The following is a 27,198-nucleotide window of genomic DNA, read 5'->3' as shown; positions in this document are numbered from 1 at the left end:
AATGTGAAATTCCATTTTGTCAGTTTTTACAATTTTATATTTATTTTATATTTACCCTTTTTATGAGCTCAATTTTTTTTTGGAATGTAGTATAAGGTGTGACTCAAGGCAGAGACAGTGAATATGGACCACTCTTTCAGAGGTCAGAATAAGGAGATAGTAGATATTAGAATATAGCTAAAAGGGTTCTTGTAATCAAAGAAATTGAAAGTAAATTATAAGAAAGGTGGGATGATTTATAATCCAGGGTTACTAAGAAGAGAGGTGATGGAAATAAGGGCACGAGTGAATGGATTCACTTCCTACAGTAAAAGTAATATTCCATCACCGAACTGGCGAAAAAAGGCAGGTGGGTGGAAGTATGTGGGTTTAAGTTGCTTGTTGGGAGGGACTTGGGGGGATTTCATGGCATTCATGTCTTAGGAAGTGGTAAAATCGTTTAATGAGTGTGGTGGGAGGTGGTAGAGATCGGCAGAGGCAAAGAGGAACAAAAAAGAATTTGGTTGCTGTTTAGGTGAAGCTGGAAACCATCAATCCAATCTTTAGTGGTGCAGTCTGTATTGTTTTGTGATTTATCTCTGACAGCATTTTTATTATTTGCATAAAGGAATAGAGAAGCAGGACTGCAGTAGTTACTGAGCAGTTGAAGCAGAAGTTATTGAGCAGTTGAAGCAGATGGATTTTATTAAAGTCTATTGGTCATCTATTAAGGTGATAATTTATAATTTGCCTAATTTTAACTATATATTTGGTGTTTAAGTATATTTTTAGTAATGTATTTCTTTATAGGAGGCCATCATTATAACTTTGGAATAGAGTCTACTTGGTGTGTTCATTCCATGTATTGCTCAATTCTATTTACAAATATTTTCTTTGCCATTTGTATCAAACTTCATACCATATAAATTACAAAAAATAAAATAATGAAAATGATGGAAAGATATACTTAGTCAGTGAGGCATTTACAATGCTTCCCTATTTTCAGATTTGGAGATAAATTAGGGTCAGTGGAACAGGAATTCAGTGTCTAAGAACATATAATATCAAGGGGGCAGAATTAAATTCAAGCAGAAAATGACCCTCTTCATTTCAGAGTACATCTTTTGGGGGACTGTTTTGGGGAGCAAGGGCAAAAGCCAAATTGAACAGGATTAATAATGAATATATGAAAGAACTAGAAGCTACTATTGCAGGCTACTATTTTGATAACTTGGCCAAAGAAAATAAAGACAGACAGAAGAAGGGATAGAAGCCTGAGGAAAGCATGATCTGAGGAGGGATATTTTAACATTAGTGAAGCTCTGTACATACCTGTCTTCCTTACTAGATTTGTATCCCTAGAACCTAGAACAGTGTCTTCCAAAGAGCAGACACTCAATACAAATTGTTTATTGACTTGCTGTAAAAATTGTAACCGAGTATAAAGAATATCCCAGAAGTTGGAGACAATGGGGATAAGAAAATGGGGGTTAACTTGGAAAGAGAAGACACCCCATTCTCTGACAGAAATGAAGATGATGATTACATAGCACCATCACTACCACCCGAGTCCTTTGAGAATACTAAGGTTAAATTCCAATTATCATAACATTTTCTAAAGAAATAAACACGGTTTACATATTTTGATAACAAAACTCTTTCAGTCTTTCAATTTTCTAAAATGCAACCAACAGCAACATGAAAGGAGGGCACGACCAATTCTTAGGGAAAAATCAGAGCTAATCCAGATTGTGAAGCGTCCAGGTCCCTTGCTTCTCATTTCCTCTCTGCTGTCTCTCTGACAACAGACTAGGACGAGATGGAAAACAAAACAAATTACCAAAGTGTGCTAGACTTTAGTAGCTCTGGTAAATGGATTTAGGGCTATGCTAGGATAACTGTTAAGACGGACTCGTCAGCAAAACATTTTACTTATTTGTGCAATTTCTTTCTCCAAGTAGCATGATTAGCCAGGAAGTGGTTAATACGTAAGCAAAGAACATAAAGGCATAATTCCAGAAGGCAGAAAAAAAAAAAATCCCCATAGAATACACAGTTGATGTATTTTACAATTCACAAAAATTTTACAAGGAAGTCCAAGAATGAGAGTGGGATAACAAGGTGGTGGGGGAAGCGGCTATGGAATCAGGAGAAAAATGATATAATTTCAGGTCTAAGGAGAGCAACATTTGTTAAAGCAAATATTCGCACTAAGATGACTTGCTAATTTCGATCACCTTGCGTCAGTGGTAATGGGAAACCTAACGGGAACAAAGATGGGCCCCGCTTCTAACTCCGCTACCTGGGCAGCCACAGACTGGGAAGGATACAGGTAAGCGCCAGGTCGGTGACGCCCGCCGCTCTCCCGAGGGCTGAGGGGGGCTCTGTCGAGGGTGTCCGAGGATTCAGTGCCCAGTGCGGTGACCGCGCTCCGGGCTCCGGGCCTCTCCGCCAGCATCCTTCACCTCAGCGCCGCCTCCCCGCTCGCCCCTAGCGCCTCCCTCATGGCAGCTCTGGCTTCCTCCTCCTGTTCGTCGTCCTCCTCGGCCCCTCCCTACACTCCGTCTCCCGGGCCTCGCGTCACCGGCACAGAAGGGTTGGCCGCGGCAGCCCTGGCTCCCGCGCTGTGGCGCTGGTGGCTGTAGTGGTGATGGCAGCTGCGGCAGCGGCGACCTTGCCTGGCAATAGCAAAGGTGTCAGCAGATACCCCGCCACCGCCATCTTGACAACCAACCGACGCCGCGTCCTTGGCGACGGAAACTCGAGGGAGGGGCGGGGCCGGGAGGGGCGGGGCCGGGCCAGAGGCAGCCAATAGGAGGCACCCGCGGCCCCGCCCTCTGGGAGCTGTCCTGCCCCCGGCCGGTAGAGACCCCGGCCTCCCAAGGGACCCAGGTCCCAAGGGACCTACGTCCTTGATGGAGTGAGCAAAATTATGCGTTATAATTTGATTCACTCCTATCTCCCTTTTTAGGAGGGTGTTTTCCTGGGGGTACTGAGACTGACTAAAGATAGTGAGATGCAAAGTCCCCAGACACAGGCAAATGCCAGCGGGCAGATTCTGAAACGATTGGGGGTTAATTTGGAGTTGGATTTGCTGTTTAACCACCGAATCGCGTTGTGGGGTTTGGGCATTACTGTCTCCGAACACCGTCATTTAAAAAAAGTTTTGTGAAGTGGAAAATTTCCTTTTCTGCTTTCTCGCACCCCCTCGATGATGGTTCTGCCATTCACTCTGCAGTCGACTTCCTCGCCTTTGCTCTACTTATAAGGTCAACATTTCAAAGGCTTCTAATGGTATTTGCCTTGCTGCCAGATTCTGGAAATGGACAGCACAGCAAACCTACTAATCTCCCGGAAGATATGCCAAAAGAGATCATTGTGTTGAAATTGTTTCAGGAAATATGGAAAATTAAATGGATTTTTGAGCCACTGGTTTAATGGCTATGCAAGTGAAAATTTGGAAAAAGTCTGCAATTTTTTGTTGGAGCCCAGTATAAAAGCACATAAAAATTCTGACTGTATTTCAGCCAGTTTTTTTTATGGAAAAACTCCCAGCCTGGAGGCAGAATGTACAGACCAAATAAAGATTATTCACCCACCACTAAATGTCTCTGTCTTTGTGAATCAATTTATTCATTTTTTTTAGAGTTCAAATAATAAACTTTTCCTGTTGAAACTATTTAAAATAATATTCGCAAACTTGGATGCAATGGCTCAAATTGGAAAGTGCTCTGGGGGCTGATTTTTTATTTTTATTTTTTAATTTTCAAAATATTAAGGGGATACAAATGTTTTTGTTACATAGAAATCAGGGCTGTTGATTTCCCATCTGTTGATGGTGTGTCCATCATCAAAATAGTGTTCATGTACCCAGTAGGTAAGTTTGTATCTCACACTTACCCTCCTGCCCTTCTCCTTTCTTGGTTTATATCTCTTTGTGGCCATATTTACCCATAGTTTATGTCCCACCTATGGGTGAGAACATATGGTGTTTGGTTTTCCATTCCTGAGATACTTGGGATAATGGTCTCCAGTTTCATCCACGTTGCTGTAAACGGTATTATTTCAGTCATTTTAATGGCTGGGTATGGTATATATACACTACATTTTTTTACCCACTCATAAATTGATGGGCACTTAGGTTAGTTCTGCATCTTTGCAATTGTGAAGTGTACTGTGATAAACATTCAAGTGCAGATGTCTTTTTGATAAAATGACTTTCTTTCCTTTGGGTAGATACCAAGCAGTAGGATTGCTGGATTGAATGGTAGGTCTACATTTATTTCTTTCAGTAATCTCCATACTATTTTCCATATAGGTTGTACTAATTTGCAGTCCCACCAACAGGATACAAGCGATTTTTCTCTCTGCATCCACGCCAGCATCTGTTGTTTTCAGACTTTTTAATAATAGCCGTTCTGATAGGGGTAAAGTGGTCTCTCGTTGTAGTTTTAATTTGCATTTTCCTGATGATTGGTGATATTGAGCATTTTTTCATATGTTTTAGACCATTTGTCTATCTTCTGATTCTTCTGTTCATGTCTTTTGCCCACTTTTTAATGAGATTGTTTGTTTTTTCTCTTGCTGATTTGTTTGAGTTCTTTGTGGATTCTGGTTATTAGTCCATTGTCAGATATATAGTTTGTGAATATTTTCTCCCATTCTGTATGTTGTATATTTGCTGTGTTGATTACTTCCTTTGCTGTGCAGATGCCTTTTAATTTAATCAAGTTCCATTTATTTATTTTTGTTGTTGCTGTATTTGCCTGTAGGGTCTTAGTCATAAATTTTTTGCCTAGGCCAATGTCTAAAAGAGTTTTTCTTACGTTTTCTTCTAGAATTATTATGGTTTTGTGCCTTACATTGAAACCTTTTATCCATTTTGAATTAATTTTTGTATGTGGCAAGAGATAGGGGTCCTGTTTCATTCTTCTGCATGTGGCTATCCAATTTCCCCAGCACCATTTATTTAATAGGGCATCCTTTCCCTAGTGTATGTTGCTGTCTGCTTTGTCAAAGATCAGTTGGTTATAGGTAGATGGTTTAATTTCTGGGTTCTCTATTCTGTTCCATTGGTCTCTGGCTCTACTTTTATATCAGAACCATGCTGTTTTGGGTATGAAAGCCTTGTAGCGTAATTTGAAGTCAGGTAATATGATGCCTCCAGATTTGTTCTTTTTGCTTGGGATTGCTTTGGCTATTCAGGGTCTTTTTGGTTCCAAAGAAAGCTTAGGGTTATTTTTCTTTAGGTCTGTAAAATAAGATGTTGGTATTTTTGATGGAATTGGATTGAATATGTAAATCACTTTAGGCAGTATGGAAATTTTTACGATGTTGATTCTACCAATCCATGCACAGAGGATGTTTTCTATTTATGTTATCTGCAATTTCTTTCATCAGTGTTTTATAGTTCTCCTTGTAGAGATCTTTCACCTCCTTGGTTAAGTATATTCCTAGGTATTTTATTTTCTTTGTAGCTATTGTGAAGGATATTGAGTCTTTGATTTGATTCTCAGCTTGACTGTTATTGGTGTAGAGAAATGCTGCTGATTTGTGTACAGTAATTTGTGTTTTTTATTACTATTTTTAATTTTAAGTTTATTTTATCTGACATGAGAATAGCTACACCTGCTTGCTTTGGGTTTCCATTTGCATGGAATATTTTGTTCTATCTCTTCACCTTGAATCTTTATGAGTTCTTGTGGTTTAGATGTGTTTCTTGGAGACAGCAAATATTTGTGTGTTTTCATCCATTCAGCCAGTCTGTGTCTTTTAAGTGGGGCATTCAACTGTTCATGTTGGGTGTTAGTATTGATATGTGGGATGCTGTTCTGTTCATCATGTTTGATGATACCTTATTGTTTTGTTTTTTGTCTTGTACTATTGGTTTATAAGATCTGTGAGATAAAACATTCAAATATTTTTACTCTGGTGAGTATCTATTGTGCTGTTGTATACATAATGTACTTTTGAGCATTTCTTACAGGGAAGGCTAGTAGTGACTAATTCTCTTAGTGTTTGCTTGTCTGGAAAAATCTTCAGTTCTCCTTCATTCATGAAACTTAGTTTTGCAGGATAAAAACTTCTGGGCCAGCAGTTGTTGTGTTTAAGAAGCTTAAAAATGGAGCCCCAATCCCTTCTGGATTGTCTCTGCTGAGAAGTCTGCTGTTCATCTGATGAGTTTTCCTTTGTAAATTAGTTGTTGTTTTCATCTTGCAGCTTGTAGAATTTTCTCCCTCATTTTTATTGTGACCAGGTTGATGAGTAAGTGTCTTGAGGATGTCCTATTTGCTATGAATCTTCCCAGTGTTTGGTTATCTTCTTGTATCTGGATATCTGAATCTCTGGTAATCCCAGGGAAGTTCTGCTCAATAATTCCCTCAAATAGGTTTTCCATGCTTTTTGTTTTTTCTTCTTCTCCCTAAGGGAGACCTATAATTCATATATTGGCTCATTTCACATAGTCCCATATTTCTCTGAGTTACTGTTAATTCTTCTTCATTCTTTTTCCTGCATCCTTGACTGACTGACTGAGTTCGAATGCCTTGTCTTCAAGCACTGGGATTCTTTCTTCTGCTAGATATAGCCTGTTGTTGAAACTTTCTGCTGTATTTTGTAATTTCCTAAATGACCCTTTCATTTCTTTAAGTTCTGTTATATCCTTTTTTATATTGTGTACCTCTTTAGTGAGTTTTTGATGTTTTTCATTCATGTCCTGAAATACTTTTTTGATTTCTTTGTTTTGGTTTGCAACTTTCTCTTCAATTCCATTCATTATATTTGCCATCCATAATCTAAATTCTATTTCTGACGTTTTGGCAATTTCCTTTTGGTTGGGGCCAGTTGCTATGGATCTATTGTAATCCTTTGGGGATGTCCAACTAGCTAGATGTCCAACATTTTCATGTCACTAGAATTCTTTTGCTGGTTTCTTCTCATGTGAACACTCTTCTCTCAGCTCAGGGCTGATAGTTTTGCAGTGCACCTATTCTCCCTTGCTGGCAACATAATAAGAAGGAGAAATCCCTAATTAATGCTTTGCTGTCCTACTCTGGAGGATTGATCCAGCAGGAGGAGGGGGCAGATCTACTGAGAGCCTGTAATGCAGCTGTTCTCCTGCATCACCCTGTTTCCATGTGGTTGTCACAGTCCATGTCAGTCCTGGGGGATACTCATTTGGATTGGTGTGTTGGTTCCCAGGCTGCTGTTGAAAGCTTGAAAAGGGGGCTGGCAATTCTCTCTCCATGAGGGTGGGTGGTGTTACTTTGGGTGGCACTTGTCAAGTTGTGGGACCCTGGTGGGTCTCGGTCAGGTGTGGGACCCTGGTGGATGTGTCACAGGAATGTAGCCCATGGATAGGTGGGTCATGAGAACTTGGCAGGCCCCTGTGCAGGTCACAGGACCTTGGCAGTTGCCTGGGTGTATTATGGGGCCTTGACAGGTGCCTGGGTGGGTATGGGACATTGGCCAGCACCTGGGTGGGCTGTGGGATCTTGGAGGGCACTTGGGCATGTTGCAGTACTGCAGCCAATGACAGGGCAGGTCATGAGACCTTCCCAGGTGCCTGGGTGTGTTCCAAGACTGCAGGCAGTGGTGGGTCGCAGGAACTTGGTTGGTGCCTGTGAGTCATGAGACCTTGGTGAGTGCCTGGACAGATCAGGGGTTTTGGTCAGTACCTGGGTGGGTTGTGGGACTGCAGCCAGCAATGGCATGGCTCCTTCGGCTGCAGTGGCTGGCCCACCAGTGGCTGGTGAGGCTGGGGAGATGCATGGTGCCCCACTGCAGGGCCACAGTGGCTGGAGCTCTCCCTCCACCAAGTCCAACTATGGAAGCTGCTGCAGAGCTACTCAGGTGACATTGGCAGTACTGTGGAGATGGCCAGATGGCAGTGGCAGATGCTGGAGCCTGGTGAGCACTTGTTTTGCCTGGATCCCTGGGTGGCAGCTGGTTGGGGGGGTGTTGGGGAGATCCATGGCACTCAGTCACAATGCACCTGAGAGAGCTGGCACTCCCCGGTCCCTCCCTGTCCTGGAAGAGATAATGGGGAGGTGGCTGCTGTGGAGCCAACCCCTCTGCAGACTGGGTGCTCTGGGGCTGAGGGTGCAGATTGGCATCTATTGTAGTAACCTGGAACCAGAAGCTAGTGGGACCCCACTGTGCCCACTCTTTGATAGGTACAATGCTGCTGCTCTGAGTAGCTCCCTGATCAGTTGGGAGGCATGCCGTGGCAGGGTAGCCCCCCTGCAGCTCAGATTTCAGTGTCTACTGGGGGAGTGTGGAGTCCTGGGGATCTCCCCTAACCTTTCCCCACATGTGGACGCCTCCTCCAGGTACCTTACAGTGTTGCTGAGTGGATCACCCTGCCCCTCTCTCCTCTGCTTTGGGTGTCTCAGGGCTTCTATGATGATCCACAATGCTCTCTCTGAGATGGTCCCTCTGTAGGTGAACATCTACCCGCAACCTTTGACCCTCTCCTTGAGAGTGGCGAGTGCAGCCTGCTTCTAGTCCACCTTCCTGGTCGCCCCCCTTGGGAGATTTCTGTTCCCAGCTTCCATGGTGTCCTGGCATCTTTCCTATCGATCTTTCAATACCTGAAGGTCACTGGATGACAGAGGCTGCCCTAGTCACCTGGGCATCCTTGAGCAGAGGAGAAGGAACAGTAAAGAGGTGTCCAAGTTGGGCAGACAGAGGAGTGTGTGAGACAAAGGCTCTGTGGATTTGGGACTGAGATTTTAAAGTGCCACACAAATCCAGTTTTGATTTAAAGCCTAAAACACATAATAAAGTCTTCTTCGGGATCATGCCAAGAGAATAAAATATATAATCCTGACAAAGAAAGGCTAAATATATACGATTGGACAATTTGCTATCTTGGCAAGTTTTTAACTGGGCTAGCCACAGCCATTGGCCTTGACTCTATTCCCACTGCTATCATCACATGTCTGTCTCTCCAGGGCTGATCCAAGCAAAGTAGGGCAATACAAAGTGCAAATAAAAGTGAGAAGATTGTGGCTGCTGTTTGGACTACTTAGGCATGTTTAGCCTTCCGGAAACTCTAGCTTTAGTTTGATATCTTGTAACTCCTGGGCACCTCACTGCTTTGTGTCATGGTATATTAGCATTAAGAAGCATAATTTTGTTTCTCAGTTGCCTACAAATGCCTACTTTTATAATCATTCTTTATGCAAAATGTTTTTATACAAAGACGGCCAAGAAGAAAAGAAATTTTAAACATAAATTTGCCAGATTTTTTTATCACAGGATTTTTTTGACCTTTAAATTCTTTCTTTCTTTCTTTCTTCAAAATATTAAGCAGATTTTCCACATTCTATGTAAGTTGTGTAGTCCTACATTCTAAAAGAAGGCTTTAAGATTAAACATTTGAATAATAGATAATTTGAGAATTTAATAGATGTTATCTCTTGTCAGTAAAAGCAAATATGATTTAAGCAATAAAGAAGAATATTACATTAAAATATCTATATTTTATTAGGAAATATTATCTGAATTAAGTGTTTTTCCTTTCATACTTTAAAACCATAAAATAATTAATTCTTTTGTTAAGAAAATACATATTGAACATCTACTACATGCCAAGCACTTTCTAGGTGAATGAAACTTCAAAGTCACTATGCTCATGAAGTTTATATTGTTTTTCTTCCTCACTAGAATATAATCGGTAGTGAAAAGTGTTACAGGGAAAAGTAGAATAGTGTGTTGAGACTGATGTCAGTTCTATTTGAGATAGGGTGCTCAGGAAAAGCCTCTGAGGAAGGGAAACTAGGGTAGAGATCTGAATGAAGGAAAGAGATTGCTATTCAAATATCTGGATGAAGAATATTTTAGGCAAAGGGAATTATCAATACAAAAGGCTCTAAAAGCAGAATCATATTGTGGTGTTGAAAGCATAGCAATAAGTCCACTATGGCTAGAATAGAATCAGGTAGGGGAAGTGGAGAAGTACATGTCCCAGATTCAATGGGGCTCATACTGTATTCAAGGACTTAATGTAAAATCCAACTTTCTCTGGAAGGAAAGCCATTGGAGAGTTTTGAGTAGGAGAGTAGCATGATCTAAGGGATCCTCTAGCTGCTTCAGGGGAAACTAGATTAAAAGGGATAAGACTAGAAACAATGAGGATAGTGAGAAGACTATCATAGCAGATTGGGTGAAAGATGACAAAGACTTGGACTAGGATGGTAGCAATGGAGGTGGCAAGAAGTGTTTAAAACTTGAGTTTTGAGCCAATAAGATGTGTTGATGGATGGTTGTGGTAAGTGAGGGAAAAAAAGAGTCAAAATATGACTTTCAAATTTGGAGCTGGAGCAACTAGATAAAGGGTGCTGTCATTTATTAATATGGGGAGGAATAGGTAAGGAGTGGATGAAGTAATAAGAGTTAGGCTTTAAACATGTTAAATGCAAGATGCCTGTTAGACACCCAACTTCATTAACATGGTCTCATAAATTGGTAGTGATGTTTTATTTACAAAGGAAACTAATAACAGTTACTTTATGGTTACAAAGCATGTTCCACATAACTTATTTAATTTGGATACTATGTTAAAAAATACTTCAGACAAATTGAACAGGTTATTGAGCAAAGAAAGATTCATGAATTGGATATCATTCAGAACTAGAAGGGGTTCAGAGAGCTCCACCCGGCAGTGTGAGCAGCAAACTTTTATAAGCCTAACACAGAAACAAAGTAGAGGAATCATCTAATTGGCTATAGCTGGGCATTTGCTTTATCCGGGCATGGTCTGATCTGTTGTTGGCTGCCTGTGATTGGCTGAAATCTAGTTATTTGTTAAAAAACATATACTCCTAAATTAGACTGTTTGCTACAAAGGAACTCAAACTACTGAGACAGCCTTAGGCAATGGCTTCCTGCTTATTTAATTCAACATAACCTTGCAATCATATAGCAGCCTATGATGGACAATTTTTGTGCTTTTACTTTTATCTTGGCTGAGGCTATTTTTTCCATCTTCTGTCATTTTCTTGCTCAAATAAGAATTTCCTGAGTTTGTCTCTGGGCAAGCTGTGAAAGAACAAAGAATTTTAACATCTGGCTAGTTTAAATTTGCTAAAGTTCTGCCATCTTCATTTCAATTTCATAAGATTCAATTAGAAATTTAAGATTAAAGATATATAGTCATTTACTCCTAATATAAATTATACACATCATCAATATTGTCAGCAATGTTTAACTGCATATAGATCAAGTGAAATGTTATTAATAATAATGATGATGACACCACCTAGCATTTGAATGCTTATTGTTTCCTCACATACTGTGCTAAGTGTTTACATAGAATGTATTAGATTATTTTAATCTATAAAACAATTTCTGTTCTACAAAGAAGGTAATTGAGCTGTAGCAATATTAGGTAACTTTGCCCAAGTTTCCAGAGTAAGGGAGTGGTGAAATAAATCTTGAAACCAGGTGGACTGGTCTCAGAACCAGCACTCCCAGCCACCTCACTGCTTCACTGGAGAAACTCTGAGAAAGTTATTTGGTAAATAAGAGAGAAGAGTGTTTGGGTTAAATGGTAGGTGGTAAGGAAGTAAAGTTAGAGAATAGACAATTAACTTAAGATAGTTCTTCATTAAGTAAATATTTGAGTGCCTATTGTGTTTCAGTTATTATACTACTGCTGTAAAAGCTATAGTGTGGTCCTTGCCCTGCAGTTCTCAGGCTAGGAAAGAGGTGGAGAAAATAATACATCGAATAAAAAGCAAGACTCAGTAAAGTTTATTTTGTCTGTTAATTTCAGGATCATAAAGACTTAGGCATGAATGAAGAGAAGGAGCCATTGTTAAGGGGAAATTTGCAGACTCATTACAGACATTGATCTGTTAACCTTCGGAGAGCTGTCATTTTCAGTAACATCATTTCCCTTATGTTCAGAATTTTTGCAGTTTTAACAATATAATTGTAAAACATACAGATTAATTAGAGTCCTAAAGATTTGGCATTTTAAAAGCATATTTTAAGTCTGAATTATTTGCTTTGAATGTCCGCATTGACCAAATTTCTATTTAGCATTTTATGGAAATAATTCCAATGTAATATTCTTCCTACTCCATTAGTCATTTCTACTTCCTTACTGTTTTTGTGTAACTCAGTTCATAATTATTGAGGTATAGATTATCAAAGGTATTTTTTTCCAAGGGAAAAAATCTGACTCACAAAAACTAGATGAATTTATAAATTCATGCTTTATTTATCTACCTATATCATTTATTTATCTATTTATTTATTATCTATTTATCTATCTATTTATTTCCTATGTTGCAAAAGCCTGGATTCATAATGCAGGCTTTAAGTGATAAAAAGGATATATATGATTTTAAAAAGACAGGATCTCTAGAGGCTACCTTGTTTTTTATATGAAGGGTGTTGTTTCAAACGAGGGCATGGAAACTAGTAAGTATTGGCTTCTGTTTTTGTTGTAAACCTTCCAGAAGTTTTTAACTGAAGACTCTATGCACCGTAGTTCTTTCCACAGAGAGCTGACTGATATTTGAAGAAGTGTTTTCATTTATCCAAGAAAAGTATGATGTCTCCACCCCAAGCCTTACTCTTGTTCTTAAATGTATATATTTTTATTTGTGGAGAAGCTATACAAAGTAACTGTGCGCATCATTCTACGGTAAGAATTTTAGCAATATTGTTTTAGCTAGGGAAGCATGATTAGCTTTTGAGATATATATTAGAAGTTTGAAGTGATTAATTATGCTACCAAATAAAATTAATGGAACAATTAAAATGTTTATTTAGAAAGATTGACATTGCTTAAATGTTACTATTTTTAAACTTAGGAAACTATAAACTGAGGACTGATGCTTAACAAATTTCTTATGAAAAAATTTTAAAGGAATTTCAGGCCTACGTTAAAAACTAGCCCACAATTTTCCAATTTACCTTTGATAATGAAATATCTGATTTGGTAGTAAAAAGAATTACTTTGCTTTAAATAAAAAGCTATTCTATAAACTTTGATATTTCAAATATAGTCCTGTGAGCGGTTACCTAGGAAATGAATAAATTTATCCATCTGGTTTTATTTATCCAACAAGTTTATTTGTGGAAATAACCAGTTCAATATTTTTTCTAATGATCAGCCTCATATATCCTGAAATTTAACCTTTTCCTTACAATCTTCTTCTTCTTATATATTAGGCCATATTATGTATTTCATAGTATTTTTTCTTATTCCTATTTTTTAACGTAAAGGATTCTCCAGCCGTTAACATTGTAGAAGATGAACCTAATGTGAAAAATGAAAGTAAAAGTAATGATACTGTTTATAAGGAAGACTGTGAGATATCATGTGATGTTAAAACCAAAATTACACGAGAAGAAAAACATTTCATGTGTAGTAAGTATTAAAAATAACCATAATTATAAAGGTATGCAATTTATTGTTTCTAGGGTAGACATGGAAGAAATATACTTCAGCTTTTGTTTGAGTTGTTTTACATACATCCTGGTCATCCTAGGTCAGAAGCTTTGTGTGTTTGGCATGTAATGGATGTTTAGTAAATATTCGATAAATGAATGTGTCGTTCTTCCATATAGCCCTGTGACATCAACTGACCACAGAGAGAAGGGGTAAACCAGAGGACACTGATAGTAGTATCGCATCAATTCAGCTAGGGCTATTTTCTTACTTTCATTTGGCCACTAGGTAATTTCACCTTCGTTTCTTTTTCTTTTTTTTTGGTGGGGCTGGGGGGTGGAGGGGATTCTAAAAAACTACTGTTAGTATTGAATACTAGAATAACTAACACAATAGGTATAAAACAAATTCACAGCCAATTGATACAGCTAAGCATAATACATAAAAAGTTTTAAGCTCAATTGAAAAAAAAACACTAGTAACTGCAGTAACTTTCATTGTCTAATATATGTACGTGGGGAATGGGTGAAGAAGTTGGATCAGAAAGGGTGGAGTTGATGATCTGTTCCAGGTCTTACAGGACTGTTACTCCTAGGTCAGCAAGTATATTTAAAAAAAAGCTCACTTTAATGTAATTAACTCTATGTGGAACACAAGTATTTCAGGCTTCTCAAACCAATGTAGTGCAGCTTTAGGCCCATTACGACAGATGTCTTACTCCAGGAAAAAGCGAATAGAAAGTGAGAGACTGAAAGTAAAAAGGAGAAATGAAGCTGGGTGAAGTAGAATTTAAAATATCAAGAATTATTAATGTGATTCCACTGCCACGGGAGAGAAACTTAGAAATAAAATTTTTAAAGACTAACATACGCAATAATACGTGGGTCCTTTTGTTGTAGGGAACGTCATCGCTATTATGGGTAAAACTTGTATAGGGTCTGAGAATATAGGTAGCCAATGTTTCCTGATTTTGGTGATCATGTTGTTGGGAATGTGTTTGGTATACGAAATACACACTGAAATAGTAGGGACGATGGGACATTATGGAAACATGGTCTCGAATGCCCCAGGAAAAAACGTTCTTTGTACTGTTCTTACAAATTTTCCATAAGAAATATTATATTAAAATACAACATTTTTATGAAGGAAAATGTATAGTAAAAGTTCAGTCAGAAACCAACTAACTAAAACCTTTGACTAAGATTTATTATGTGTATGTGTATGTATGTGTTAGTAACTTAATTATATAAAAATGTATAGTTAATAGAAAGGATTAAAACAAAGATTTATTTTTAAAATTAACTTACCTGATACGAAATTGTTACCTTTTACTTTATTATATAGTAAGAATTGATGAATCCTATACCTCCTGTGTCTATACTTTTCACCTTTTAAAGTGAGAATTTCCACTCAGAATAATGTCTCTTAATTATAACAGATTATTTTGGGTAATCTATATTATTAAGAAGCATACTTTCATTAAAAAGTATTGAAACAATTGTTTCTTGGTTAATCCTGAGTTAAAATACATACTATCTGTAGAATATATAATTCTGAGAATTAAGTTAAATTGAGATATTATTGTTTACATGTTTATACAAAATCATGTAACATTGATTATTTTTCACTGTAATTGTTTTTTTATAACAATATAATATTTAGCAGCCACTTTTTATTATGGTTAAGGAAATTTGCAAAATTCTATTGTTTCCTACACACGAAGTACCAAAAAACTACTAAGAAATATGATGGATGAACAACAAGCTTCCTTGGATTATTTATCTAATCAGGTATGGATTTTCGAGTATTGTATTGCTATTGCATGTGCATGTTGACCTGTAGTTAGCTGAAGGTATAACCTTTTTTCAATTAAATCACTTGATTTAAGTGATTTAAACGTCTTCATTAGTCATATTTAGTGCATATTTAGTTTGCCTGAGGGCAAACAAAAAGTAATAAAAACAATGGACCTTCACTCAAAGGGCATACAGTCTAGTGGAGAGGAAAAATGTAGAAAAAATGTAGAGGTTGTTGGAATGACACAAAAGAGAAACCTAAGGTCCAAGAAAGCTTCCCAGATGACAGGGCCTGTTAACCTAGTCATGAAAAATGAATAAATTCTTTAAAACTCACAAAGGTTGGGTAAAGAGGGGAGGGCATTCCATTTGGGGGGAACTTTTTGGAGCTGGTGCAAGGGTGGAATGGCTGATGAAGTTGCGAGTTTATAAGGAAAACTAATTAAAAGGATAGTCAGGTGCTAAATCATGGCTCACCAAGAAGACTGAAGTGTTTGTTTGAGTAAGGAAATGCCATGATCCAATTGACAGCTGGTGTGGAGGATGGCTTGAGGAAGAGCCACAGGGGGAGATAAGAAACTATAGCAATGGTTCAGGCAAAGTATGAAGATCAGCCTTGCAGCAGCTGCCAAATGCAGAAACAGGGGCAGATAAAATTAATGATAGGGAGGCAGACACTATTGAATTTAATGATTGCTCTTTAGCTATGCCTTTACTCTTTGTTAAAGCAGTCAGATTCAATCTAGCAAAATGGGCATCCTTATGCATTTCAGAGCCGGGTTTTTAAGAGGCTTAGAGAAAACAGTTATAGAATTTAGCTAAAGGAGGTTTGTTCAAATATAAAATTTACTTAAATGTGCATGTGTGTTATATGTGTGTTTAGGTTAATGAGCTCATGAATCGAGTTCTCCTTCTGACTTCAGAAGTTTTTAGAAAACAGCTGGATCCCTTTCCTCACAGACCAGTTCAGTCACATGGTGAGAACATTGGTATTTCAGCCTTTTCATATTAGTCTTTTATTGCTTAAAATTTTCCTGGACAGATTGGTGCATTTAAAAGTTTTGTAGAAAAAATACAGCTCACTATTCTCTAACAGACTGGAGGACTCATACCTGGCATTAAGCAAATTATACCACAGATAATGTGTACTTTCCTAAAATGGGAAACATTTTTGACCATTTAAAAGCCATGGCTATATAAAGATATCCTGAATCTGTTGAAAATAGCACAGTTTTATGCAGCTTTATTCTTTATATTTTATTAATAATTCATCTTCAGGTAGAAGAAAAGAAACTTTCATAGTTCCTCCCACCTATATAAATTTGTTTTTTTGACATGTTTGAAAGGTTTCAAATTGGGACATAAAGTTTGAAGAGAAAAAGAAATTTAAGACAAAAATAAAGTAAAAGTTAGCATTTTTTGTACTTTCTAAGGGACAGCATATTAATTCATAGAGGCCTGGGCTTCTAAGAAAAATGCCCTATACATCTTATAAATATGAATTCATACCAAAATGTTGCAAGCAAATAAAGGTTATTGAGGCCCTAGTATATGATATTTATGTTTTTCTTAGAAAGGCAAGAAAATAAACAGTGCCTGAAAATCTTCTATATACTAGGTAGGAAGACAGGCACGTGTTATTTTGTTGTTTTAAAATTATGTTATTGCATCTCATTTATTCCCTATAACTACCTCTATATAGGTAGTGTAACATGGTAGTTAATTAAGAGCACAGACTTTGATGTCAGACTGCCTGGCTTCAAATCTCTGATCTGCTGCTTCCTTGATGTCAGTTTCCTCATCAGTAAACTCATAGTACCTTCTTCATATAGTTGATGTGAGGATTAAATGGGCAAATACAAAGAAAAACTCTTAAAATACTGCTTGATGCATAGGAAGAGCAATATAAAGGCTTGTTATGATAATGGTCATCATTAGATGAGGAATGTCCAGCTCAGAAAATTGAAAATCTGTTCACATTTATATGGATGGTAATGACAAAGCAGACACTTCAACCCAGATCAGTTCTTCACTGTGAACTTCTATCCTATCTGTGAGCATAAAGCCATTATAAAAATGTCTCTTAACAATTCAGAACCAATCTATGTCTTCTGGAAATTAAGGGGAAAGTAAATAATTTTTTACAGCTGACTTTTTGTAGATAATATTGTCTGCATATCTGTGTTGCTAGGCACTGTGCTAAAGGCTTTATGTGATAGCTTACCATGTAAATTGTCAGAATAACACTATGAAGTAGGTTGCATTATTATTATTCTGATAGTACATGAAGAAAATAAAGCTTTGAGGGGTTAAGCAACTTAGTTCATGGTTCTCAGGTAGTTAGGAGTAGAACTAGGATTCTAAGCTAGGCATTTGGATAATTGACACTAAGGGCTGGATTTATTTTGTTACATTTATAAAAGATGCTACAGAGTGGAGTATCTCCCAGAAAATGGAATATCCATATTCACATACATAAGTTTACAATCCAGAGGAGATGGATGCTTCTTAGAAGGTGATTATGGGGCGCTATAGTTCTAATTATTGTAAACAAAGTAAGCTATAGCCTCATGCATAATTTCTTCTTGGTAAAGAAAATTATTTCTCCTTTCCCTCTTTGGTTGTGGTAATAGCGGTCCCCAATACATCAGTCTCTGAAGTCTGGATTAGAGTAGACAAGGATGTGTTAATAGTAGTTAATCCATTTATTTCTTTCAGTTTTCTCCTCATTCATATAGATTTTCTTTACACATTATGGTGTCTACAATGAACCTAGATTCCCCAAAGGGCATTATTTATTGGGGAAGAGAATGCATAATTTAAAAATATATTAAATAAGTATTGATACCAAATGAAACTTTTAAACAGTTTAGAACACTAATCACTACCAGTGATCTATTATTAGTGAGGGTTTATTGCAGCATAAATTCTTTAATCTCTGTTCTTTCTTATATTTTCTACTTATTTCTAAAATTGTGACCATTTTTCATTTCTAAGAAGTTAAAATCATAATATTATTAATGGAAATCATGATAATTTCAGATAGTACTATCAATTCTCTACAGTAAAATGATTAAATCTTAAATATACACTTGAAAATATCCTAAATAACTAATTTTACTTTTCTAGGTTTAGATTGCACTGATATTAAAGATACCATTGGTTCTGTCACCAAAACACCAAGTGGTTTATATATAATCCACCCAGAAGGATCTAGTTACCCATTTGAGGTAAAGTTTTCTCTTATTATGTGAAATAAGATAAATATCCAACTGATTTAATCTATATTAAAATTTTGTTTTAATGTTTAAATTTTTCCTGAAAATTTTAAATAAATTAGGAAAATTTCCAGTTTCAAAATTTTCGTTTCTAGAATTCTAATGCCCAAATCATGAACCAATAAAAGAACTAGAGTCTATCTTTCACTTTTCTATTTGAGTTTCTATGGTTATACTCTTTAAAGTAAATAATTTATAGAATGTTAGAATGGATTTATTAAAAAAAGAAAAAGGTAAAGTAAGTCATTTGGTGCAAGATCTTATATTATTTTAATACTAGATAGAAGTATATAGTAGATAGAATTATGAAATATAAATACTTGCTTTAATTAGCTAATGAATATTAGAAAATATTGATGTGCTTTGCCTTGGAGTTTACTAAAAATAATTTTGATTTCCCTTTCTATATACAGGTATAACTTCTTTTGATGATAAATGATGTTATGTGATTATATGAGAAATTAATAATTTAGAAAAACCTTTCATTGGCATGCAAGACAGATTGAAAAGATGATGCATTCTTAAAATGGATGAAATCAATTACTTTTATGTCTATCTTTAGTTGTTTTATCCTAGGATATTTAGTAGAAATTTCTACTAGAGGTTATGCACAATGATGTGATATATGTGTGTGTGTATTTGTAATATATATTTTTCTGAATACTTCTTTGTACATAGAGAAGTTTATGATACTTTTATTATACCTTATTTATAGTATTTATTACACAACAAAATAACTTTTTTCTAAGTAGGTATTACCAGTTTCTCTTCTTAGAGTTACTACCATTATTTTTTTAAAATCTATTGACAAGGTGTCACAAAATTGGAAATTAGGTGGGAAATAATTTTAAAATTACTTAAATTATTTCACCTACAGATTTCAAACTGGATGTGGAAAAGGAAAGCTTCACATTTTGTGAAGAGTGGGTTGTATAATTACCTCTTTTGTGAGAAAGTGTTGGTTCCCTAACTTCCTCCTCCACACTGCCTTTCTCTGTCTCCATGTGGGAAGTTCCTGATGGAGAATTGCTCTGATTTCTTCCCTGTGTCACTTCTATGACTTCCCCTCCAGGAGTCCTCTTCTGGGCAGTTAACACCTATGAGCACCTGCTGAGTGGGTGTAGACTGTTCCTTTCTGTCTGAAAATGCCAGTTTGAACACAGGCCTTCCAGGCACGTGGGAGAAAAGAGCAATCAAAGACCATACCATGAACATATTTAACACTGTAAAAAATATCCAGCATTTTAATTCAAAGAAAAAGTTAATTTGTAAAGAACATTACTTGGCCACATCAGACCAATACTCTTATTACTAAACTGAAAAATATTTGTAGAATTGAGGAATAAGAGGATAACCTTAAAATGCAAATATTTATGTATTTTTAAAAATGATTGATTCAGGGACTGTAATTAGGTTAATTATAAGTTTGTTTTATAATAAACAGTATTATTTCTATAGATATGAAAATATTAATAAATTAATGGCATATACAATTGCACTGAAAACTCAGTGGAAGTATCTTCTCTTTCTCTAGGCTTAAGGATGAAGTATGAATTTTATAATATCAAATAAGAAAAATAATAGTGTATTATTTTGGTCTTTTCTGGACCTGTTTTAGGTAATGTGCGACATGGATTACAGAGGAGGCGGATGGACTGTGATACAGAAAAGGATTGATGGGATAATTGATTTCCAAAGGTTGTGGTGTGATTATCTGGATGGATTTGGCGACCTTCTAGGTCAAATATTATACATTTCTGCTCTAACTTTTTTCTTCTTTTTGGTATTATATCCATAGACTGTGTCTTTGTTGGTCAGATCTTTAGTAAAAATATTAAATAACAAATCCTTGTAAATATCAAAATATGACTTAAATAACCTCTTTTCATATGTCAAATTATTTTAAATAAGTAGGTCTTCAGTTGATTATCTGGAAATCTTTAATTTTAGATATCTGTTAAAATGTGCTTTAATAGAAAATTCTAAATTAGGTATTTAAAAAAAAATTTTTTTTTTGAGACAGAGTCTCACTCTGTTGCCTGAGCTAGAGTGCTGTGGCATCAGCCTAGCTCACAGCAACCTCCAATTCCTGGGCTCAAGCGATCCTTCTGCCTCAGCCTCCCAAATAGCTGGGACTACAGGCATATGCCATCATGCCCGGCTAATTTTGTCTATATATTTTTAGTTGGCCAATTAATTACTTTCTATTTTTAGTAGAGATGGGGTCTCGCTCTTGCTCAGGCTGATTTCGAACTCCTGACCTTGAGAGATCCTCCCACCTCGGCCTCCCAGAGTGCTAGGATTACAGGCGTGAGCCAATGTGCCCGGCCTAAATTGGGTATTTATTAAGTATTTACTATGCACCCACCAGAATTCTGGCAGGTACTCACACTATTTGTAGAATGAAAGACTGAATGGCAGTGTTTTCATAGATCTTACAGTTCTTGATATGTGTGCTGTGTATACATTAGCAAATGAAATGAAGAATCATGGTACATGTATGTGCAAATTCAAATTATTTGAACTGAGCATAGTGTTTTATAAAAACATCAATAAAGATCATTATGCTCCAAATTTGAAAATTATGACTCCAGGTGAATGGCAAAAATCTGTATTCATTATTGCCACATGCAACATCACTTCTGCTGGTAAAGAGAAACACCAGTATTTATGTACCCTGCAGTATTTTTATGTTAGCTAGAACTTCTGCAGGTGATTTTGGTAATTTTTATGTTACTTTAACAGTTACTGCTGTTATAATTTAAAATCTTTAACCTCCCATAATAATGTCATCCAAAGATTTAGTAAGTGGCAGCGTTAGTTCTGGAGGTAAAAATGCTGCCTCATGCCCATGATTTTAGGAGGCATTTGCCTTATAGCAAGATAAGTGCCATGCTGTGAAGTCCAGTTAATATACTTGTATTTTCTCAATATTACCTTTAATTTTCCACTGAGTACTTCCTCCTGAATTTAAGTAGTCATAGGTCAACATATGAGCTTTGACTTGTCATTTTCCATACTTTATGCTTATTTCTATGGGGAAACAATGTGAGTTTTGACATAATGTCTTCAGGCAGGTATCCTTCATGCAAACTGAGGATGCCTTGTACTGGTGTATTTTAAAAAACATATCTGGGATTAAGGAAAATGTATCGTTAAATCTTCAATTTGAGGTTGGGGTGGAGGGGAGAGATGGCAGGGACATTAAATTGAAGTGTTACAGACTGCATGAGACTAGCCAGACCCTAGGGACCCGTCTTACTGTGCCCATTTTCTTCTTGTGCCTCTTCAGGATACTTTTTAGTTCTATGTGGGTGTGAAACTAAAATGCCCCAGTGAGTCCTGGAGAAGAACTTAATATCCTAGCTATGGTTTGAAGAGTTTGAATGCTGTCACATTATTCCCCAAATTCCTTGAAGTTTGTTTTGACTAGACCCTTAATTCCTTCAGTAATTTTATAATTCAAATAGAGGGGTATCTTGCAGAGTGGATATACATTTAGGGAGCCATAGTAGGCAGGGGGAGGTAGAAAGCCATTGGTTAGAATGTGCATGTAAGAAGTATGTTGTCTGAATCAGGGAGTTTTATAATTCTTCTTGGATCTACAGTCATCTTGGAACTATTGACCTTAAACCTGGAGATACTCCAGTATTGCTACATTATGTCTCCAGTCACAGGTAATTGACAAGCTGCATTATAACAAAGAAGCATTTGTTCAGATAGTGTTCTCCAAGACAGAAAAAGATAATTTCAACTGAGCATTTTCAGAAAATGTTTGTTTAGGAGATGTTGATTTGGAGGTTAAGCCTCCAATATTTATTGGTACTTAACATTTTGTTACCTGCCATAATATTTTCACTGGTTTTATGGTGATATGCCTCAAGGTAAAACTTGACTTTTAATTTAGACTTTAAATGAACTTTTGAATTTAATTTGGGGAGTTAAAAATAAAACAGGGCCTGATTTTCTCCAGTCTAGTGAAGTAGAAATAGAAAGGTTGTTTTTTTTTTTCTGTAAATTAGTCAAACACTGATAATTTGAGCTAGGTCAACCAGTCCCTCCTCTCATTACTTATGTAAGCCATCTCAAAGTTATTGAATAACTGAATAAGACCAAACATTCAACAATAAAGGATTATTCTAATTTGTATTAAAGTATATTAAAATAAAGCATTTTTTTTTACAGGAGAATTTTGGCTAGGACTAAAAAAGATTTTTTACATACTAAATCAGAAAAACACCAGTTTTATGCTGTATGTGGCTTTGAAATCTGAAGATGACACATTTGCTTATGCATCATATGATAATTTTTGGCTAGAAGATGAAACAAGATTTTTTAAAATGCACTTAGGACAGTATTCAGGAAATGCTGGTAAGTTTTTTATTTCTAAAATTATTCAGAAGATTGAAATATAACTGTGTTGATATTACATAAGGATAAAAATAATGTATTTCTCTTGATACATGACACATAACTAATAGCAGGCAAGATTAGGAATGGGAAAGCTGGCCAGATCTTGAGTTTAGAAACTCTGTTATGATTGTTATGCCACCTCATGATTTTGAAATGCTCTAAAACAATTTGCCATCTATAATCCTAGTGGATTCTTTGGATAGAGAACCTGTGAGTAGGCTTGGAAGGTATGATTCCCATTTTCAATTGAGAGAGGCTGACATTTAGAAGTCCTAGAATGTTAGAGATGATCTCCATTCTTCTTACTTTACAGGTGAAAAAATCTGAAAGATTAAGAGACTTGCCCAAGATTCCCAAATTATCACACTTGAACCAGGGCAAGAATCCAAGTTGACAGAACAACTAGTTTAGTATTCTTTTCACTATACTTTGATGCATCTACTCATTTAGAAATAAATTTAATTTGTTAGAACTTCCAACTACTTGATATTAAATCTGTACTTTAATGCTTAAAATTTAGTCATTTGAGTTAAGAGATACTAAATTCAACCGCTCTGTTGTTGTTGTTCATGGTACTTGTTCAAAATGTGTATTTAGTGCTAGAAATAAAAAAATATATATATATATATATATATGTTCCCAGCTTTTTAACTGATCACAATATAGAGGAGACGATAACTAACACTGAAAACACATATTGATAGAGCTTTGGTGGTCAAAGAGAGAGTGAGAATGATTCTAATTAATTGAAACCAGAAAAGATTTTTCAACAAAGAGGTAATGTAAGATTCAACCTGGGAAGCTTTTTGAAAGTACATACTCCTGTAGAGTCTGATTCAGTAAGTCTGAGCCAGATGGATGTGTCAGCAGGCTTACAGTTGAGAACCACTGATCTGGGCTTGGAGGAATGGATAGGCATTTGGCATGTGAATGTTGGCAAACGGAGCAGCTTGACTCAAGGCATAGAAGGAGGAAAATTATAGGGTGCAGAGAGTTGTCTGGTATGGTTGGAGTCTGTGACATCTGAGAGGATTAGTCTTGGGATATTAGGTGAAAATGTGAAATTCAAATTTTGATATATATGGAAAATTTTAAAGAGTTACAATATACAATTTTTAATGTTTCATTTCTAAAAGTATAAAGAACTATCAAGATACGGAACATTTTATTTTAGGAAAAGTTTATGTGGGGGTTCTCTGAGAGATGACAAGCATTTAATTGGAGGATAAAATTTATAGTGGCAAACCTTTTTTCATTGCAGAACTCTCAGATTTTGCTATGGTGTACCCTACATTTTTCCAACAAGGTTGTTAAGGAACTTTTAACTGTTGTTCACATAATATAATCAAAATAATAAAATAAAAAGCTGTCATCAGAATGCAAGGATAGAAACATAAATAAAACCAGAGGGTTAAGTGTGGTCGGGTGTGTGGCAGAGGTGGGCCACGAATTTTTTTTTTTTTTTGAGACAGAGTCTCACTCTGTTGTCCCTGCTAGAGTGCTGTGGCATCAGCCTAGCTCACAGCAACCTCCAACTCCTGGGATCAAGCAATCCTGCTGTCTCAGCCTCCTGAGTAGCTAGGACTATAGGCATGTGCCACCATGCCCGGCTAATTTTTTCTATATATATTTTTAGTTGGCCAATTAATTTCTTTTTATTTTTAGTAGAGATGGAGTCTTGCTCTTCCTCAGGCTGGTTTCGAACTCCTGACCTTGAGCGATCCTCCTGCCTCAGCCTCCCAGAGTGCTAGGATTACAGGTGTGAGCCACTGTGCCCGGTGAACTTTTGAGCTTGAAGCAAAAATAGAAATATAAATTTGAGCATTTGAGCAACACAGTTGTTTAGTGAGAAACGCAAATATTTCTGATTATAAAACTCGAGAGAAATTTCTCTGGGTTCTCAGTCAGAGAAAACGAAATGTCATGTTCTTCATCTATACTCTCATAGAAAACATGGTGGTTGAGATTTAGCAGACTGTTCTTTTTAGGAAATAGCACTATGCATATATTTTAACATGAGTTGTTAAATATAAGCCATTAAGGAGCCCATATGATGTTTGATCCTTCTGAAGCTGGAGAGTATCTGTGGACTGATCACACAATTTAGGCAATGCTCATAGGTTTTGTCTCTCTCATATCAACTTTTGAAAGGTATTACACTGTGTGGGACGTCAAAAATTATATACGCTCTGCAAATCCCTGCAATGTGTGTGTTTTGTTTCCCATGCAGTGCAGTGTCAAAGACTTTAATAATCCTCAGAGCTGGGATATAAGATAGGCTGCTACTGCTAGTGAAGTTCTTCAGGCTCCTCGAAAGATTTATCACAAGAGATGCCAAACATTCAGAAGCATATGAAACAAACACAGGCCTTGGTTTCTCCACAGATTTTACGCAGCTTCTCTTTTAGTTAGTGTTTCAATCATATTAGCCAAAGTTCATGTACAGGTGAAATGTGGTATTTTAGGTTTACCTAGACTCTTTTAATTTTATGGAGCTTTATAAAACAAAATAGGACTCCTGCTCCTGCCACTTAGTTAACTGGGTTGTCTTGGGAAAGATACTTAATCTTTGCAGGAATATTGTAAGTATCAGGATACCATATATACAACATCCAATGTAAGCCCTTTAAAAATAGTATTGTCTTACCTGCTATCCATTTATTTGGTCCATATATCATGTGAAGAACCATGAAAAAAAGGCATACCTCAGGAGTATAGCTGAATTTTTGGGGGGGACCATTAAGTATTCTATATACACTTGACGGCCCCTAAAAAATCCAAATAGCTTTTGTAACTATAAATCTAAGTTTCTTAAAGGTAGAAGTTTTACTTTCATTCATACTTCTCTATCTAAAGTGATATAAATGGTAGTGATATCAAAACCTACTCTGTGTCTATTATTTTCTTTTCCTAATTTATCAATTACTATATTGGTCTCCCCAAAATATGACAGGCCCTTACAATTATAATTTTGGGCCTAAATCATCTGATTTTGTCTACACAGTCAAACTTCTGTGTCTATTATTTTCTTTTCCTAATTTATCAATTACTATATTGGTCTCCCCAAAATATGACAGGCCCTTACAATTATAATTTTGGGCCTAAATCATCTGATTTTGTCTACACAGTCAAACTTCCATTTTGGATTGTTACTTTTATATCAAATATCCATTTAAAGATGCTGTCATGTTGAGGAATTTATCACCAGATTTTGGCATATTGAAATCCGCAAGACAGATTTTAACATGATACACAATAGAAAAATAATTTAAACCTTATTTCTGGGTGCGATGCTTTTGCCTAATGTGCTGGTAATGGTTGATTAAAATAATGGGAATTACTTTTAAATTCAGTCATTAAAAATATATATATATATTTTACCCAGGTGATGCATTCCGGGGCCTCAGAAAAGAAGATAATCAAAATGCAATGCCTTTCAGCACACTGGATGTTGATAATGACAGATGTCACCCTGCATGCCTGGTCAATGGTCACTCCACGAAGAGCTGCAGTCACCTCAATAACAACACTGGCTGGTGGTTCAACCAGTGCGGTCTAGCAAATCTAAATGGCATTCATCACTTCCATGGAAAATTGCTTACAACTGGAATTCAATGGGGCACATGGACCAAAAACAACTCACCTGTCAAGATTAAATCTGTTTCAATGAAAATTAGAAGAGTTTATAATCCATATTTTAAGTAACCTCATTTTAAATTGTAATGGAATTTCCACAATTATTTTTGATACTATATTGAAGGTTTTATATAGTTTGTCTTTCTATTTAGTGTTTCAAACATTTAACTAAAGTTTAAATATAGATGGCATTTAGATGTTATGGGTTTAATTAGCAAACTTCAATTGTTTAGCATTTTATAAAAGAAAATATGACTTGTTCCTTTTTACTACTAACTATATTAACAATATATATAAAAAATTTGTCTTAAGTGAATTATAACTTGTCTTCCTGAAATGTATAGTAATTTCACAGGATTTTACCTTATCTTTGAAACATATAAACCATAGTAAGTTGTCAGGAAAATTGAGGAGAGTATTTTATTTATTTCTATATTTACTTTATATGACTAATTATATAATCTATAGATAATTTCTGTTGAAGACAATTACAAGAAATAACTCTTGTACAGATTAATATATAAACTACACAGTGTTTAAAAAATTTGCTATTTCTATGTGATGCTACAATATTATATAGGTAATAAGACTTTGCTGCCAAAATAAAGTTTTTCCTGTTTTCATATTTTATCATGGTTAATAGTTTTGTTCTCATTTGTAATAAATTTACTGTACATGTATATCCTGA

The 27,198-nt window shown here is 36.1% G+C and overlaps 2 protein-coding genes across 2 annotated transcripts in view; one reads left to right on the top strand and one right to left on the bottom strand.

The window, feature by feature from the left end:
- The window catches only part of CEP126 (centrosomal protein 126), a 76,438-nt gene extending 73,716 nt beyond the window's left edge, over positions 1–2,722 (bottom strand). The window contains exon 1 of the mRNA XM_012770540.3: positions 2,310–2,722. Within this exon, the coding sequence (XP_012625994.2) occupies positions 2,310–2,437 (128 nt within the window). The 5' untranslated portion in view covers positions 2,438–2,722. The remainder of the gene's footprint in view (positions 1–2,309) is intronic.
- On the top strand, positions 1,064–27,198 carry ANGPTL5 (angiopoietin like 5). Its single transcript, XM_012770547.2, has 9 exons — positions 1,064–1,688; positions 12,453–12,637; positions 13,222–13,366; positions 15,074–15,177; positions 16,067–16,160; positions 18,313–18,413; positions 20,080–20,200; positions 22,647–22,832; positions 26,260–27,198. The coding sequence occupies exons 2-9, from the start codon at positions 12,542–12,544 to the stop codon at positions 26,577–26,579; spliced, it is 1,167 nt and encodes a 388-aa protein (XP_012626001.2). The 5' UTR covers positions 1,064–1,688; positions 12,453–12,541; the 3' UTR covers positions 26,580–27,198.

This window comes from Microcebus murinus, chromosome 4, assembly GCF_040939455.1.
Source record: "Microcebus murinus isolate Inina chromosome 4, M.murinus_Inina_mat1.0, whole genome shotgun sequence".
Classification (NCBI taxonomy): Eukaryota; Metazoa; Chordata; class Mammalia; order Primates; family Cheirogaleidae; genus Microcebus; species Microcebus murinus.
This window is presented reverse-complemented; position numbering and strand designations above follow the sequence as displayed.